Here is a 17436-nt window from a genome sequence, read left to right on the forward strand (position 1 = left end):
CATTACAAGTTACTGCCTCTGAACAACTGGTTGATGAGCAGATTGATTGACCCGAAGGTAGTCACAGCAAGCTCTATCAATAATGAGTTGCTTTATCAAGAGGAAGAGGGCAGAATGGAGGTCATAACTCTCCTGGTCCTTGCCTTACGAATGTCACAATTTACACTGCTTGAATATGGGGTATTCTTTCATTTCTCTATTTTGTTAAAAGTAGAAAAAGTTCAAGTTTCCTTTAGAGCAACGTTTCTAAGCTGGGGCATTGTGCACCCCCTGGGCAGGGCATTACAATATCTAGAGATGTCTTTGATTATCCTGGCTAGGGCAGGATTGGTGGTTGGTATTTGCTACTGGCTTCCAGTGGGTAGAGGCCAGAGATGCTGCTAAACATCTGCCATGGTTTGGATATGGTTTGTCCCCACTAAAACTCATGTTGAAATGTGATCCCCCATGTGGCAGTGCTGGGAGGTGGGACCTAGTGGAAGGTGTTTGGGTTATGGGGGCAGATCCCTCATGAAGGGCCTCTTACTGTTCTCAATGTAGTGAGTGATTTCTCGCTCTCACTTTTAAGAGATTGGATTCATTCTATCAGTAATGAATTTGTTCCCATGAGAGTGAGTTGTTATGAAACAAGACCCCCCCTTAGGTTTCTCCCTCTTTGCCTCGGTTCACTTCTCCCTTGACCTTCTCTGCCATGCTATGATGCAGCACAAAAGGCCTTGCCAGAAGCTAGGGCCATGCCCTAGAACTTCTCGGCCTCTAAAACCATGAGCTAAATAAACCTCTTCTCTTTACAAAGTACCCAGTCTCAGGTATTTTTTATAGCAACACAGAATGGAGTAAGACAACATCCTACAATGCACAGGACAGCCCCCTACACCAAATTATCAGGCCTAAACTGACAACAGTACAGAGGTTAGGAAACTCTGCTTTACCGAGATGCTAACTGTAACTACTTAGGATATCACTGACGTGGCTCATTTTTTTACTATACCAGCAAGAAAGGAAAGCCAAGTAACCCTTCTTTTCCCATCATTCAAACTGACTGTCCTCTAGGAGGATAAAGCATGGTTTAGGAAATCTTCAAAGGTCTTCCAGTTGCAGTGAACATTTTTCAATGACATAAATCTGAATTTAGACTTTCATTTGATCAACTGTTTAACCAAGGATCCATCTCACCCTTAAAAGTTACCAACATAGTAACACTGAATCCTCATAAAATGAGAAAGTGATGTGAAATGATTAACAACAGACACAAGATGCCAGTTGCCATGTGGGCTTCCTCCTGTACACAGAAGTTTCTGCTAAGTCTACCATGCCTCAAAAATCATAATAGAAACTCAAGTTGCTTGCTTTTCTGTAGATATAGGTGCTCGGAATGGGCAAAATTTTTCTTCCTAGTGTAACTCTATGCTAATTTGTTGAATGTAGCTGCTCTAGGTATAGAATAATGTAAAAATACAATCTCAGTCAAGTTTACTGGGTCCTGAAAAATGAATTTGGAGGAATCTGTTACATATTTCGAATGTAAGGTAGTCACTTTGCGATGAGCACTCTTGAATTTTGAGTGTTATTTCACTAAAGGTATTTTACATTATAGTATATGATCCAAACTACAAATAGAAAATAGCAAAACATAAATGTCCCAGAATTTTACAATTCTTAAGGGCTGTTTTATGTGCCATGAATAGAAATAATGATGCTGTTTAATGAAGTAATTTTACAGCCTAGAGAAGACAGAGCCTCAGGCACTAAGCCATTTGTCACACATGGTCTCCTTGGGCAGTCTCTCTTAGTCACTAGGACTATTCTCTACTTGGAGTCCTAGCTGAATGGAAGTCACTCGGATAAAACCACTTCATCACTCAAGATTGCTTTCTTTTCTAGAAGCTCAGACACTAGAATGGCTGTTCTGAAAGTCAAAGCAGCTATGATCTGTCACTGTACCCCAAAGTCCCTGTTATTCCTGGGAGGAGACCCCTACCATCACATGAATGTTATACCACAGACACTGTGTTCTCCAGATATTCTAGATGCAATTTATTATTACTAGATGCTCACTGAAGCATCTTTAGAAAGAAAGAGATGCCAAATTCATTAGCACAAGGTACGTGACTAAATATGACTCAAGACTCAATTACTTAGTCTTGAGCGAGCTATTTTCAAGTCAACAGAGCTGTTACCAAATCATGTTCCTTCAAAAAAGCTACCACTGGATGTCTTCAAAGTATGCATGTGGAAGGAAGAATTTTTCCCTCTGATTTCTAACATCCCACAGTTATTTCGGCTATTATATTGAAGTGCTCTTCAGAACAGCATAAGAACCCAGTAGTGCCAACAGAAAGCACAGCCACCGATTTCTCAGCCTCCCTCCTGTGTTTTTGCAGCTTCACATCTTCGATGTAAAATGTCACTTGAGAGTCTCATATGAAAAACACTCTCATATTTATTTGCTTTTTAATATTATTAAATTGCAACAGAAATTGGATTGGTTCTTTATAGGACCCTGTGCTCATGAAGTTAAGCTTTAAGGGGCTGAAAATTCTTTAACAATACTTACACAGATTAAGTATTTCTAAATGACATCATGATATAGATGAGACAATGGACTATAATTTTGTGCTTCAGTAATTGTTTCTGACGTTCCTGTTTTTAACATTTTTCTTTGACATAGTACTCAGATGCATTAAAAGAAATGACATCTACCAAAAATGTTGTCCTCTTTCTTCCCCTATTTCTGCATAATTGTGCTAATGTACTAGCTAGGGCAGTTATATTTAAAATGGCATGTGTATATTTAGCAGCATAATTATGCAAATTCTACTGTGTTTATGATTGTAAATATCCTTTAGGAGCAGTTACTTAGCATCTAGTCCTGAAACAATTTTTGAAGAATTCTGGTTGAAATGTTCAGAATTCACTCCTGAATTAACTTCTCTGTTGTGTGGAGGTGGGGCTTATAGTTCTCATTTGCAAGGCAGAATAGTGCACAGTGGTAAACAGTATGGAATATATAGAATTCTTTAATAGTCCTGGACATTTTATGCCACCTACTGGCTTTGTGGCCTCGGGCAAGTTACTTAACCTCTCTGAGCCTCAGTTTCTGCATCTGTAAAATGGAGATGATGATAGTACATATCTCACTGGGTTCTCATGATGATTACATTGTATAATGTATAGAACCCACTTCACATAGTGCTTGGCTCATAAAAGGCTCTCAATAAATGATAGGTGCCATTCACCTCCTTCCTATACATTCCCCAAGAATGCTACATGTCAGCCTACTTACCAAGATATCTAAAAGAGTTCAGGGCCAGATTCTGAGCTGTCCTTGGAGGAGGACGTATGGCATGAGCTCCACCCTTGTCACTTTGTCCCATGTAAGAAACAATGGGGGAAGCATGTAGGAGTGCTGAGGGCAAAAGTTCCAGACTCAAGTTCTTTTGACCAGAGAATTATTCTTCACCTTTGACATGTGACTGAGAGGAGTTAGCACGGAGCGTTTAGATCTTTCAGCAATAGTGACTCTAAATGTAGAGAGAGAGAGTGTGTGTGTGTATGTGTCTGTGTGGGAGTGTGTGAAGGTGTGTCTGTCTCGTGTGTGTCACGTGTGTCTGTGTCTTTGTGTGTCCATGTGGTATGTGTGTGTCTCTGTGTGTCTGTGTGTCTATGTGCAGGTCTCTAGGAAAAGAGAATCTAACCAGCCCACATATACCCAAGCATTCCAATCCCACCCTCTGGAGATAAGCTGATTACAGGTGGAGAGTCACCTTGGCAAGATGTATGAGATAAAATTCTTCCTGTGCTATTTTACATTATGGGGAACGAAAAATGTGAACGTAAAATTACATTCATAATTACAATCATATGTCAGAATACAGTAGTGATAATGACAGTGTATTTTAGGTGAATATTCATCTGTTTGGTCAGTTTTTCTTATATTTGTTAATCTGGAAATAGAATAATTTGGATTTTCTAAAAAGGTTTTCTAACATGTAAAACTGAAGTCCATAGAATTTTCTGAAATTTTACAGAATGGAAGTCTCTAGGGTTGGCAGATCTTTTTTAAAAAAGGAGTGGAGGCCCTCAAAGAATACCCATAGTACCAAAAGCTAAAATCTTTCAAGATTTTGATCTCATACAGAGATGACTCCACAGGTCAGCAGAGGGTTTGTTTTATTCTCTCCATAACTAAATCTCTTGAAAAGTGAGGCTCAAGGATGTACATTAAGTTGTGTGTGTGTGGTAATTACACGGATGACACTGAGCTAGGTTCTGGAAAGAAGGCAGACACCATCTTTGGTTGGCCAAAAATTTTGATAATTTCAGCACTATTCCCAAAAGAATATTACATCTAAACTAATCTGTTTTCATGCAAATTCAGGTTTTTATCATCCAAGAACTGGGGTGGAAACAGTTCAATATGATCATGGCAAAATCAAGCTCCTGATGCTCTTTTATCTAGGACAGGTCAGTGTGGGAGGCAGAGGGATGACGGGGAGGATGGATTCTGGCTCTCAACATTATATGCAGGAGACAAATTATCTTTATTGTTTCCTGGACTAAATTCTTGCTCCTGTAAGTTCCATCCCCTCAGTGACATACCATTTCCCAACCAGCACCTCACAGCCCGCCAAAGGGGACAGGTGTGTTATCCTTTCTGTGAAGTATGCAACACAGGCTTCCAAGACTTATGGCACATCTTGGTAGATTCCTCTCCAGATGTCACATTGGTCTGTTCCCATGAACCACTATGAGTGTTTATTCTATACCCCTTAGCTCTCTGCAGTGATGGGAAGAGTCCCTTTCTCTGACGCTTAGAATTTCACTTCATGAGGACTTTGGAAAGGAGAGAATGAATACTATTTTACAATCCTTACTTTTTCTTAGTCCTGCATCATCAAGCCATTCACTGTTGTTGTTATTCTAGCTACATGAGAGAGTTAGAACTTTTGTTTCATTAATGATCCCAAAACTTTCATGTTCTTTCTCTTTCCATCTCCTGAAATCTTTCTGCTATGATATTCCCTGTAACTGAACAAGTAAGAAGGGATTGCCCTTTCATAATAAAACTGTGCCAAAGAGGACTTCAGGGCTTTCTGACTTGTGTGTGAAAATAGTAAGGTAGACAGGTCACATTCCATTAACAATTTTGGCCTTCTTTTTATATGGTATATAATAGTAAGTGATATTAACATTTTTTAGTGAGAAGCAGTGGTTCTAATAAGGTATTGAATAACTGAATATCTAGACACCTTATTTTTCTTTTTTCTTTTTTTCTTTTTGAGATGAAGTCTCGCTCTTGTCCCCCAGGCTGGAGTGTGATGGTGCGATCTTGGCTCACGGCAACCTCCACCTCCCAGGTTCAGGCGATTCTCCTGCCTCAGCCTCCCGAGTAGCTGAGATTACAGGCACCTGCCACCACACCCGACTAATTTTTGTAATTTTAATACAGATGGGGTTTCACCATGTTGGCCAGGCTTGTCTAGAACTCCTGAGCTCAGGTGATCCACTTGCCTTAGCCTCCCAAAGTGCTGGGATTACAGGCGTGAGCCACCACACTTGGCCTGGACATCTTATTTTTCATACCCCCTTGATTCATATATAACAATAGGTAGCAGCAAGCTTAACCCTCCTTTGGACTCAATTTCTTTGGCTAGATTTTTATGATTATTATGTTGACTTGTTTCAACCAATTCAGGCTAGAGAAATTCCCTTTATCAAAATTAGCTTTTCTATTACTATATGAACTTTGGAAGGTTTTCAAGATAGATTAGGAAGCTTCTGAATTGGTAAATTATAAAATATGTCTATTTAAAAAGAAATTCAAGTCCCCAGAGAGTCTTTCCCTGGAAAAATTTTGCTCATTTCAGCACCACTCCTAGATAAATATTAAATCTAAGCCATTCTATTTTCATCCAAATTCAGATTTTTATCCTCCTAGAAAACAGACACATTGTTTCCACTTCCCACAACCAGATGAGAAAACAAAATTGTATTCCACAAGGAAAAACACAAACTGCCATTTCCAACAGTTAAAACTGAAATCACTCCTTATTTTCAGCAGTGGCAGATCAATTATTATGACCTTTTGATCTTTTCATCTGGCTTCTGCTAATGACAATTTTCTTCCAAATTATTCAGATTTATAGAAGTGATAATACTGTTAGATCCACGCTCCAGAGGCACAAGGGACTGATTACTATTGTTGCTGCACCTGTCTTCTTGAACATGGCTTAATGGCTGTAACCCCTGCCAATTTAGAAACTATTTGCAGACAATGGTGGCTTTGATACCACTCTGTGACTCCTGCAGCATCCACAGGGCATGCTGCAGAGGTGGGTGCTCAGACATTTATTCTGTTGGTTTGGCCCCTGTAGAGCAGCCCACAGTGACACAAGGGCCCAGGTACCACCCTCGGTCACCCTCACTGCACCTTACCTGGTCTCTCTGTCTTTGGGTATTGTCGCCGTGCTGTAAGCAAAAACTTGCTTTTCCATTAAAGGAGGGCCAAGGTCCACAAGGCTGGATAATCCTGCAGCGCTCCGTGGCTTTTCTATATACACCAAGGTGCCTGGCTCCTTTTTAAAGGCCTGGCGGCTCGGCGAGGCCCGGTCTGGCTGCATGGCGTGAGGGGGCCCGTGGGCATTATAGTGAGCGTGCATGTCTATCATCCTCAGGTCACTGACTCTATGAGGAGAGGCAGGGGGTGTTTTGGAGCCCAGTGTAGGCAAATGGCTATCTGGATATTTCCTTGATTTCTGTCTGTACAGTGATTGTTCCATATGCATTTCCGCTTGCATTGAGGGGTTACAATAAGCACTCGCTGACCGGATGGCAGTGCGGTGATATGCAATGATGTGGTCAGGGACATCCAGTGGGTGTCCACCATGGGACGAGGCTATGCTCATCCGTCCCTCGTGATAAAGGTAAGGATCAGCATAGAAACCCTCATTTCTGTACATTGCGATGTTTTTGCCACTCATGTCTTCATCCGGCTTGACATCTCTTCTTTCTAAAATGGCGCTTGGGCTTGGAGAGATGGGTCTGGAGACTGGCAGGCTGGAGATTCTGTCCCTGGGGATGGTGGCATTGCCAGGAACAACCATGGAGCGGGTGCCCCCATAAGGAATTCTGGACGGGGAGGGGGGCATGGAATGGGGCACCGGAGTAGACGGTGGGGAATTTGGAATCGCATGGGGTGGATGAGCAGTAGATCCGGGGCGAGAGGCCCCAGGGCCATCTCCTCTTGCATAAACAAGTTCTCTCTGCATCTGAAAAGAAAACAAGGGATTAGAAAGTTGACTCTGATATTTGTGTTTCAAGAGAAGTCTCAGTGTGTAACCGTGTGGCTTCCCCTGCAAGATGTACACACCCTCATCCTGGAATCTGTGAATATGTTTCCTTACATGGCAAAAGAGACTTTGCAGATGGGGTGAAGTTAAGGATGGTGAGATGGGAGATCTTTATCCTGGTGGACTCAAGGCAATCACAAGGGTCTTTATACTTGGAGGAAGGAGGCAGGGAAATCAGCTCCAGGGGAGATCTATGATGATGGAAGTAGAGTTAGAAGAGTTTGGAAGGTGCTATGAGAAGGGGCCATGAGCCAAGAAATGTGGGCAGCTGCTAGAAGCTGGAAAAGGTGAGGAAATGGATCCCGCGCTGGAGTCTCCAGAGGGAGGGTGACCTTGACGACGCATTGATATTGACGTGCAAAATCCACCTGGGACTTCTGATCTCCATAACAGTAAATACACCTATGGTGTTTAAAAAAATTATGGCGTTTTAAACCACTAAATTTATGGTAACTTGTTACAGCAACCACAAGAAATGAATACACCTGATGGAGAGTGCAATTTTGTGGGATTTCAGGAAAAAATCGTGTGGTGGCTTAAATTTTAATGTCACAGCTTCTTAAAGACGCTGCTTAATAAATGCAGGTCTAGTGTATCAATAGTGCTAACGTTGAGTCTTCTAAAACTTGTCCTGAGCACATTTTTCTACTGTTAGCCTTGGGAAATAGTAACCATGTTTCCCATCTTTCAAAGTGGATACAATCTAGGGAGATGAGCAGGGGGAAAGGAGATGCATGGGGGAAATCCTGGAAGGGAAGTTTCATTTGTTCACCAACTCTTCATGTGAGCCTATGAGAAATCAGCACGGAAAGGCTGGAAGGAAATAATTAAGCAATAAAAGTACAATGGCAGTGGACCCTTGAAGAACACAGCTTTGAACTGTGTGGGTTGACTTATACACAGATCTCCTTCCTCCCCTGCCACTCCTGAGAGAGCAACGCCAAGCCTTTCTCTTCCTCCTTCTCACCTATTTAACATGAAGTTGACGAGGATGAAGACTTTTATGATGATCCACTTCCACTTAATAAATAGGAAACAGATTTTTTTCTTCCTTATGGTTTACTTAGGAACACTTGCTTTTCTCTAGCTTACTTTATTATGTGAATACAGTATATAATATATATAACATTCAAACTATGCGTTAATCGACTATTCATGTCATCTGTAAGTGTTCTGGTCAACAGCAGGCTGTGAGTAGTTAAGTTTGCAGGGAGGTAAAAGTTCTACACAGATTTTTTTTTTTTTTTTTTGAGATGGAGTCTCGCTCTGTCTCCCAGGCTGGAGTGCAGTGGCGCGATTTCAGCTCACTCGCTGCAATCTCCACCTCCTGGGTTCAAGTGATTCTCCTACCTCAGCCTCCCAAATAGCTGGGATTACAGGCATGTACCACCACGCCCAGCTAATTTTTGTATTTTTAGTAGAGACGGGGTTTCTCCATGTTGGCCCGGCTAGTCTCGAACTCCTGACCTCAGGTGATCTGCCTGCCTCGGCCTCCCACAGTGCTGGGATTATAGGCATGAGCCACTGCGCCTGGCCTCTACACAGATTATTTTTTTTTTACTGTGTGTGGGGGAGTTAGCATCCCTAACTCCCACCTTGTTCAATGGTCAACTGTAATTTGCAACTATGCTACTGTGTTTAGCAAGGGAGTAGAATAAAAAATACAAACTAATTCAGGATATGATGATTTCATATATTTTTGCTTTGGTCAAGGTGCAATGGGGAAATGACCACTGAGATTCTCCAAATAACTGAGGGGAGGAGAAACAGGCTCCATCCATTCTTCAAGTTCTATTGGTGAGGTCACAGGAGACCACAGTTCCTATCCTGACTTCCAGTAGATGTGACAGAAAAGAAGGGTATAAATGGTTGGAGGGTGGATGAGGTAGGGACCTGAGGAAAGAGGTGAGGGCTTGAGTGGCAAGAACCAAGATGAGCAGCCAAGAGACCCCATGATGTGGGTGATGTGGAAGACAGTAGGGATAGTAGAGGCACCAGGAGAAGGTTGAAAATGAAACAGAACCTAATGCACAGGATACAAACTAACTGCTTCTTTATCGCAAAAATTCACTGCATGTATTAAAGAGTATTTACCAAGCACTTGATAAGTGCCTGGCGTTATTCTAGGATACAGTTCTAAATAAGCCCCCAAGTTCCATGGAAACTCCCAAGCGCCATGGAGAGGGCACCTGTTTTCTTAAACTTCGTAGATGAGAATGCAGGAACAACCAGTGGGACTCCCACGGCTTCCTTATCTTGTTCCTGGAAGGATCCAGCAGTGTAGAATACCTGCCCTGTGACTTTTACATAGACAAGTGGATTTCATAATGAAAGTGACCAATGAGAAGTGCAAATAAGGTGCGAATATGTAGCAACAAAATGGAGCCCTTTTTGAATACATGACCTGGGCACCATGGAATTGGCCTCTTGGCTCCTACAGGGGCTATTTCCCGGCCCCCTGGAGTATGCAGGCTCCTCCCTCACAATTACAATTTTATCTCCACTTCCTCCCTACTCCCCTCCCAAGACTTACACACAGAGCTCCCACTATGATAGGCTAATCCATTCTCCCTTCTCTAAACGTAACTTGTGACATCCTGATGCCGTCCTCACCCCAGGGTGTCTTGGGGATCCATATGAAGGTTCGAGGTCAGGCTCCAGGTGCGTCTGCTCTGCATGGCCCCTGCCCTGATGCTCCAGCCCATGAGGTCCTCCCTGCTCCTTGGACACCCTCATGACTCAGGTGCTCAGTGCTTTAGACCAGAGGGGACAGTCCCAAGGTCATTGAATGATAATACACCTGATTGATGCTCATTCCAGGGAGGCTGGGCAACCGCGTGACACAGGTTTTGCAGGAGAGTGACACGGATCTTCTATAAATACCTCTCTCACTCTGCCTTCACAATTCAGGGCTCAATAAAAAGCAAAGTATGGCTCAGCAGGAAGCAACACAGGGCTTCACAGGTCATAAAATACAGGAGGGACTGGCTCAGCGAGCAGCGGATATGTGGGCAAATTCCCCACATAATCAGATTACACAATGCAATAACCAACCAAAACAAACATCCAGATAAATTCATCACATCGATTCAAATATGCCACTGTTTATAAAGCATTACACAGTGTCCAAGGCAAATCACATACAACAAATAGTAGGTACTGTTGTCATTATTGTTATTAATTCCAGAAAAATATTTAAAATATGTAGAACTGCCTGGGCACAGTGGCTCAGGCCTGTAATCCCAGCACTTTGGGAGGTCGAGGCAGGTGGATCACTTGAGGTCAGGAGCTCGAGACCAGCCTGGCCAATGTGGCAAAACCCCCTCTCTACTAAAAATACAAAAATTAGCTGGGCGTGGTGGCGTGCACCTGTAGTCCTAGCTACTCGGGAGGCTGAGACAGGAGAATTGCTTGAACCCAGGAGGCGGAGGTTGCAGTGAGCCGAGATAACACCACTGCACTCCAGCCTGGGTGACAAAGTGAGACCCTGTCTCAATCAATCAATCAATATAATATCTAGAGCCCTCTTGGTACGAACAACAGTCCTAACTAGGTCAATCACTATTCCCTGTTCTCTTTTCCTTCCTTAGCCACCTTCAGAATACATCTTCATCTGAGGGACTATGACCCCAATTAACCAGTAGAAGCTTTCCTCTTTTTGGCAGGAGTGTAAAAAGGGACATTAAGATTCTAGGGGCTGGGTGCAGTGGCTCACGCCCATAATCCCAACAGTTTGGGAGGCTGAGGTGGGCAGATCACTTGAGGCCAGGAGTTTGAGACCAGCTTGGGAAACATGGCGAAACCCCGACTCTATAAAAAATACAAAAATTAGCCAGGCATGGTGCATGTGCCTGTAATCCAGCTACTCAGGATGCTGAGGCACAAGAATTGCTTGAGCCTGGGAGGCGGAGGTTGCAGTGAGCCAAGAAAGCACCACTGTACTGCAACCTGGGCGATGCAGCAAGACTCTCTGTCTCAAATAAAATAAAGTAAAATAAAGTAAAGTAAAATAAAATAAAATAAAATAAAATAAAATAATTCTAGGGAGTATAGAACTGTCCAAAAGGATAAAGAATATTAGTAAAAAGAAAATGTAAAATTTATTTAAATTCATAAAAAGTTGAGTACACTTCTTTGAAAACAGCAAAGGTATTTACATAGGTATTTTAAAAACATGCTTGGTGACATGCAAAAAATGGTTAGGAGATATATTAATAACCTTTAAAATGAAACATTTAAAGATCTAATTAGAATATCTCATTAGATTTTCTAATGGTATGTGTAGATGAGATTAGAAAGAAATATAACAATTAACTAAAAGTAATTCTGATACATTGTATTGGGCATTCATGTGGGAAACGCCAGTGATAGTCGAAATATTTTACAGCTAATATCCAGTATGGCATGGACACCAACCAACCAGAATGGGACCTCAGCCAAAGAGGATGGATGCTTGCCACGAACAGTCAGCATCCTGGGTCTGGAGCTAATCCTGTGTGTCTTTCCACTTGTTTGAAGTGGACAGTGTGTCTTTCCCTGTCCACTTCAAAATAATCTTGCCATCATCCCAAAGGGTCACCGAAAGAGTCACCGTCAACCTGAGTTATCCACAGTGGCGCTGAATACAAACATTCAGTTATGACAGAATTGGTAATCTGAGGTTGAATGTCTCTATCAACACAGGTGACTTAGACGTCAGAAGTCTTGGCAGAATTCTTATGTAGGTTTGCCAAGCTATGACTGACTTTCCAAGACGGAGTTTTAAAAAGAACCAGGATCATGTATTTCATGCTTGGCTCTAAATAGAGCCCAAGAAGAAAAGTGACACAATGATCCCAATATAGAGTGGGAAAAATTTGTTTTAAAACCACAACTAGGATGAACCCTTATGATCAGACAACTTGGGAATCCTACCATAAAAGACAGGGACCAACCTAAGGCAACTCACTGTTAAGATGTGGGGGAAGGTAAGGGGACATCACTGGAGGGATGTTTTCAAGTCTTCAGTGTGATTTCCAAGGTCACACTTGCAATAAAAAGTAGAATTTAGAGACTCCAGAATCTGATAGACTGAAGCAGCATGATGGTTAAGATTGTATAATTCACAATTTAAAACAAACTCAGCCTTTGATGCGGGTATTCTTACTAAGGAGAGATCTTCCTAGAATCTGTCACCAACACAGACTTATTTTGTTTTGGTTTTTAACTGTTATTTGGCTAATGAGTAAAGACATGGCATTAAATACATACTGGGTTTTTCCTGCGCTGGTACTCAAAGTCAGACCTTGTGGGAGAAAATTATACTAAACTTATAAAGAAAATAAATAAGCAACACACACACACACACACACACACACACACATACACACACACGAGTTGCCATTCACATTAATATATCCCAGTTCCTTATTCTACCACCGATCTCTCTGATGCTACTAATCTTATCATCTGTTTTCCCTTAGTGAGTGTAAGTAACTAGCTATATTGTGTCATTGACACTTTTTCCCCACAGAATTTCAACACTATTGTCATAATGTAAGCTTTAAACAATTTCATTTTACAGCAAGAAAGAGATGACTGACACAGAAAAATAAAGGTTCTTCTAACCCCTTTTCTGAATACAACACAGATACCTATTTGCCTGCACCTAAGCCCAGACACAGAAAATGTTCATTCATCTGCACTAGATATAATGGCAACATATGAACAAGACTGTTCTACCTCATTCATCTGCTTGGTTAGGCACTGTCTTTTCTTCTTTCCGTTACTGCCCAAATCTCTATTGTCTCTTTGTTATTTGAGTTCTTCCAGTTCTTAGAAAGAGGGTAGTTTCTTCAAGAGCCTCATCATAATAGCAGGCTGAGAGGCTGGTGTCCCTGTCTACAGACTGCACACGGATCAAAATGCTGTTTACACCATACTTCTGAAACACCAGAGAATATCTGGGGCCATTTCAAATTAAGATCTGAAGTCTGAGTTAGAAATTCTTACATGCAGCTATATTTTATTTCCCAACAGAACCGTAAGTCAAATCGAATATCACTCATTCAGAAGTTTCTTGAAGGTAAGATAAGAAACAACATATTAAAATTGTTTCCAGGAAAAAAAAAACCTAGTATAAAAAATATTTGTTTAAAATCATCTTGGGAAACTGCCTCATGTAATCATGTCTGTGGAGCATTTATATATATATATATTGCTTGTGGAAAAGGAATATTACGTACAGTTTGTTGTATGTCAAACCCCACCCTTCCAAGTCTAGAATTTGTAAACGTTCCACTCAATCAGACCACACAATGAAGTAAGCAGAGAAAACTGAAAAGGAATCGTATGACACTCTTTCACCCTCAAAGAATTAAAGCCACTTACTTTTTCTTAAGGAAATCACCTGTGTAACTAACGCCGTGAGTAAGCACATTCGCTCAGGTCCTGATTACATGATTCCTTTGTTTGCTGGCTTCATCTAAATCCTTGGTTCCACATTTGAATATTTTAGACAGCTTCCTCTTCAGAAACAAAATCATCACAAAAGACACAGAGATCCTAAAATGTTTCTCAGCTCGAGTGTTCACAACCAATAAAGACCATATTGTATTACCAAGTTTTCGGAGAGAAGCTGACACTGGCATGGATAAAAAGTAACCTTCCCTGTGCTAAGTCAATTTCTCCTCCCCTTGGAAATTAGTCACTGAATAACCTCAGCCCACATCCAACCACAGGCTACCTCATGGGTGACTCAGTCCTTCAACAATTGCTTACAGGGAAAACACCAATGAAGGAACTTTAAACGGCCTAGGTAAATGGGTTAACAGCAAAGGAAATATTACAAAATATATTTCACTGAAGGCAAACAGGATCATTAAAAAGGGCAAACAACCAGCCACCGAGAAATGAAACTGTCAAAAAACCCAACATACTCAATCCAGAAGAGCCAACTTTCAGATCAGTTTTCTGTTGACTTAAAGGTGCTACTGCAAAAACCTAGACCAGCACCCAACACCCACTTTGCTGCCAGACTTTTGAAGTCTGGCAATTGGCAGCTGAAGGAAACATAAGCCTCTTCCCCTGGTTTAATACCAGAGGGAAAACATGAGGGAGATAAGGAGGCTGTCTATTAATTAACCAGCCCTGTTTTACCATGCTGAACTTTGGGTAGCAGCCATTAATCAGTCCTACATAGCGCCGGGCAAGGAACTGCAATCACCCTGGAAAATACATCTGAAATGAGAAGGAAAGATAGAGAGGGCAAACCATGGCTGTGCAGAGGGGATTCTGGAAAGGAAACCAGAGCCCTTCTGCCGCACCCTAAACAAGATGAAGGACGAGAAGGTAGGCAATCCCCAGAGACCTCTGGCTGCAACCGCTGTCAGCACAGCTGGTCTCTTCCAGGGGAACAGGTGCAAGAAGGTGCATGTCCACAACACGAAGTGACTTGCAGCTCTCAGCGGAGGATGGGCATTAATGCATTGCTAGCAAAAGGTGGGGGAGAAAGGAAGCATCTCCTGCGCTCGCAGGCAGGCTCTGATTACCATCATGTTTTCTGAGCCCTTGGGGACTGGGTGGAACCGAAAGCTATCCAAGTGGGAATACGGTGACAAGGAACTCCACTCACTGGGCTGGAAGCCCCACTGGCTTCACGCCACACCCAACTACCACGCTCTGGGCAGCCTGTGCATTTTTAAAACATTTTAAGGCTTTTAGAGGTTGTTCTTTCTGACCAAAAGAATTCCATGACGTCTTTCAAGTTCAAATCCAGTCCTTTGCAGGCTTTCTAAAAAAACTGTTTACTGCCATCAAATCACTTTGTGGTTATTAAAGAAGGAGGCAAATGGAGCACGTGACATTGCCACACTCCTAAGATGTCTCACTAGGAACAATATTTGGATGAAGTGGTTGTAACAGATGCCACCTAAGAGGTCGGAAAACAGTAGAAGGAATGTGGAAGCTCTTGTTTTGATTTTTAATCTAATCAGCAAGGGTTTGTTATTTCTCACCAGAGTATGGGAGGCACACACTATCAGCTTCTGATGAATCTGGTATACATTAGGCAGGTTTTGTGTCTTTGGTCAAGCACGTACTTTCCAGGAAGGGGGATGGAGGGGTGGTCCCCCTTGTCTGATTAGGCCACGATGCCGCCCCTATCACATCCTCCAAAGACCCTGTCTTATGGCGTGAGGTGTGCTAACAGACATGGCTCTTACAATTCTTCTTTACCTGCTTATTATGGGCAGTGTTGCTTGTTCCAGTGGCTATATGTGAAGGGTCTAGGGCCAGGCTGTCCCCCAGGAAACAAAGCAGTGAACTCTCTCTGTCTCTCTGCTGCTTGGCTAAGCAAGTCATGCCATGTTCAACATGTTATCCCATATCTGCTGTGGGCTAGGTGCTATGTGGCTCACGCCTGTAATCCTAGCACTTTGGGATGTGGAAGCAGGAGGATCCCCTGAGCCCAGGAGTTTGAGACCAGCTTGGGCAACATAGGGAGGCCCAGTCTGTATAAAAAGTAAAAACTTAGCTGGGCATGCTGGTGCATGCCTGTGTTCCCAGCTACTTGGGAGGCTGAGGTGGGAGGATTGCTTGAGCCCGGGAGGTTGAGAGGCTACAGTGAGCCAAGATCACACCACTGCGCTCCAGCCTGGGTGACAGAGTGAGACTCTGTCTCCAAAAAAAAAAAAAAGGTAACAAAACGAAAAACCACAAGAAACCATGTCCATTACACTAGAGAGAGGTGGCTTCTGTTGACCCTGTTACAATGAGAGTCGGTCGGTTCAATATGAGAAGTCTAGTTTACCTCTCCCTTCCCTTCCTTCCTGCCAGGTTCACAGCAATTTCCTTTCACTTTCAAAATGCTCCAGGGCACTGTCTGTAGCATGCACGCATGGATTCGTCATTACCAGAGCAGTAATTCACTGTCAGGAGTTTGAAAGCCAGCCCAATCCTGCAGTGAATCAGGATGAGTTAAATGCTCTTTGGCAAGCGCCGAGCTCACCCAAGAGAGAGGTGGAGTTCAATCTCCAAAGGCCCCAGAGTACCCGATAATGAACCAGATGAGCCAATTTCCTAAACAATATCCTGGTGCCATCTAGGACCCAGTGGCTTCATCTCAGTGGAAGGCACATTCTCCAGAGAAGGGCTCTTTCAGGCTAACTCACCACAAAGTTTGGTTCAGTATGAGTGTGTGCAACCACTAACACCCCCATGCTTTGGTTTGATTACTCCACCAGATCCTTGTCTGCCTCCTCTACCTAGGGACGTTACAGCCATTATTACGTTACTCTTCCCAGCAGCGTATAAAGTGTCCTACTCTTCATTTTCCCTCTTCCTTTCATTGACTGGGCCTAAAAGCAAAGTGGAAGCAATGTATTCTTTCTGAGTCAGTGTTAAGAATGGACATGCTAGGAAATATTCAGGATTACCTCAACAGGAAGTAATTTTTATGGTCTAGTAAGGCCAATAGTATTGTGACACATATTCATTCCTATTTCCCCTTTCATATTCATTTCTTCATTGGCTTTAAAAAATTACATTTGCTCAAAGAAAATCTAAACTGTGCCTACAGATATGAAGATGATATTAGGAAGGGAAGGGATTATTACTTTGAGAAAATTTCAAATTCATCTTGTTTGCATTGGTAAAATTGGGAAGATTGCCATTTGTAAGGTTTTAGTTAGCCTATTGTTTCATTTGATTGTAAAGGGAATGTCTCCCAGACATGAGACAGACAGACAGACTGCTGCCAAAATTATTTAATTCCCAGGAAAGAGATGGTCCAGTCAGCGGTTAGCTTACGGCTGTATTTAAGATGAGCGTTATTTCTATAACTCTTTTGACACATGAACTCCGCTGAGCCCTCCAGTGGCCAGACCTGGCTGACCAGTCCTGGGCCCAACAGTGATTAAAGATCTCAATCTGGAACAGAATAAAGAAGTAATGTTAAATAAATCATTTCGCTTCCAAGCCACAATCAATAACTGTGCAGTGCTGTAGGATGGATAAAAGAAAAATGTCCTTCTCACTGACACTCAGTCTTCTCCTGGGCTACTCCCATGTTCTCCAGGCCAAGGACAACCTCCTTTTGTACCGAAAA

At 42.4% G+C, this 17436-nt stretch overlaps 1 protein-coding gene across 16 annotated transcripts in view; it reads right to left on the reverse strand.

The window, feature by feature from the left end:
• Positions 1–17436, reverse strand: part of KIAA1217 (KIAA1217 ortholog) — an 877411-nt gene that overhangs the window by 67984 nt on the left and 791991 nt on the right. For 15 of the 16 annotated variants that reach the window (XM_058436624.1, XM_058436625.1, XM_058436621.1 and 12 more), the window contains one exon: positions 6439–7271. In XM_058436624.1, coding sequence (XP_058292607.1) covers positions 6439–7271 — 833 coding nt within the window. Of the gene's footprint in view, positions 1–6438; positions 7272–13721; positions 13965–17436 lie in introns of those variants that run through there. The other variant, XM_058436627.1, reaches the window with a different exon arrangement.

The sequence above is a fragment of the Hylobates moloch genome, unplaced genomic scaffold, assembly GCF_009828535.3.
Source record: "Hylobates moloch isolate HMO894 unplaced genomic scaffold, HMol_V3 SCAFFOLD_3, whole genome shotgun sequence".
Classification (NCBI taxonomy): Eukaryota; Metazoa; Chordata; class Mammalia; order Primates; family Hylobatidae; genus Hylobates; species Hylobates moloch.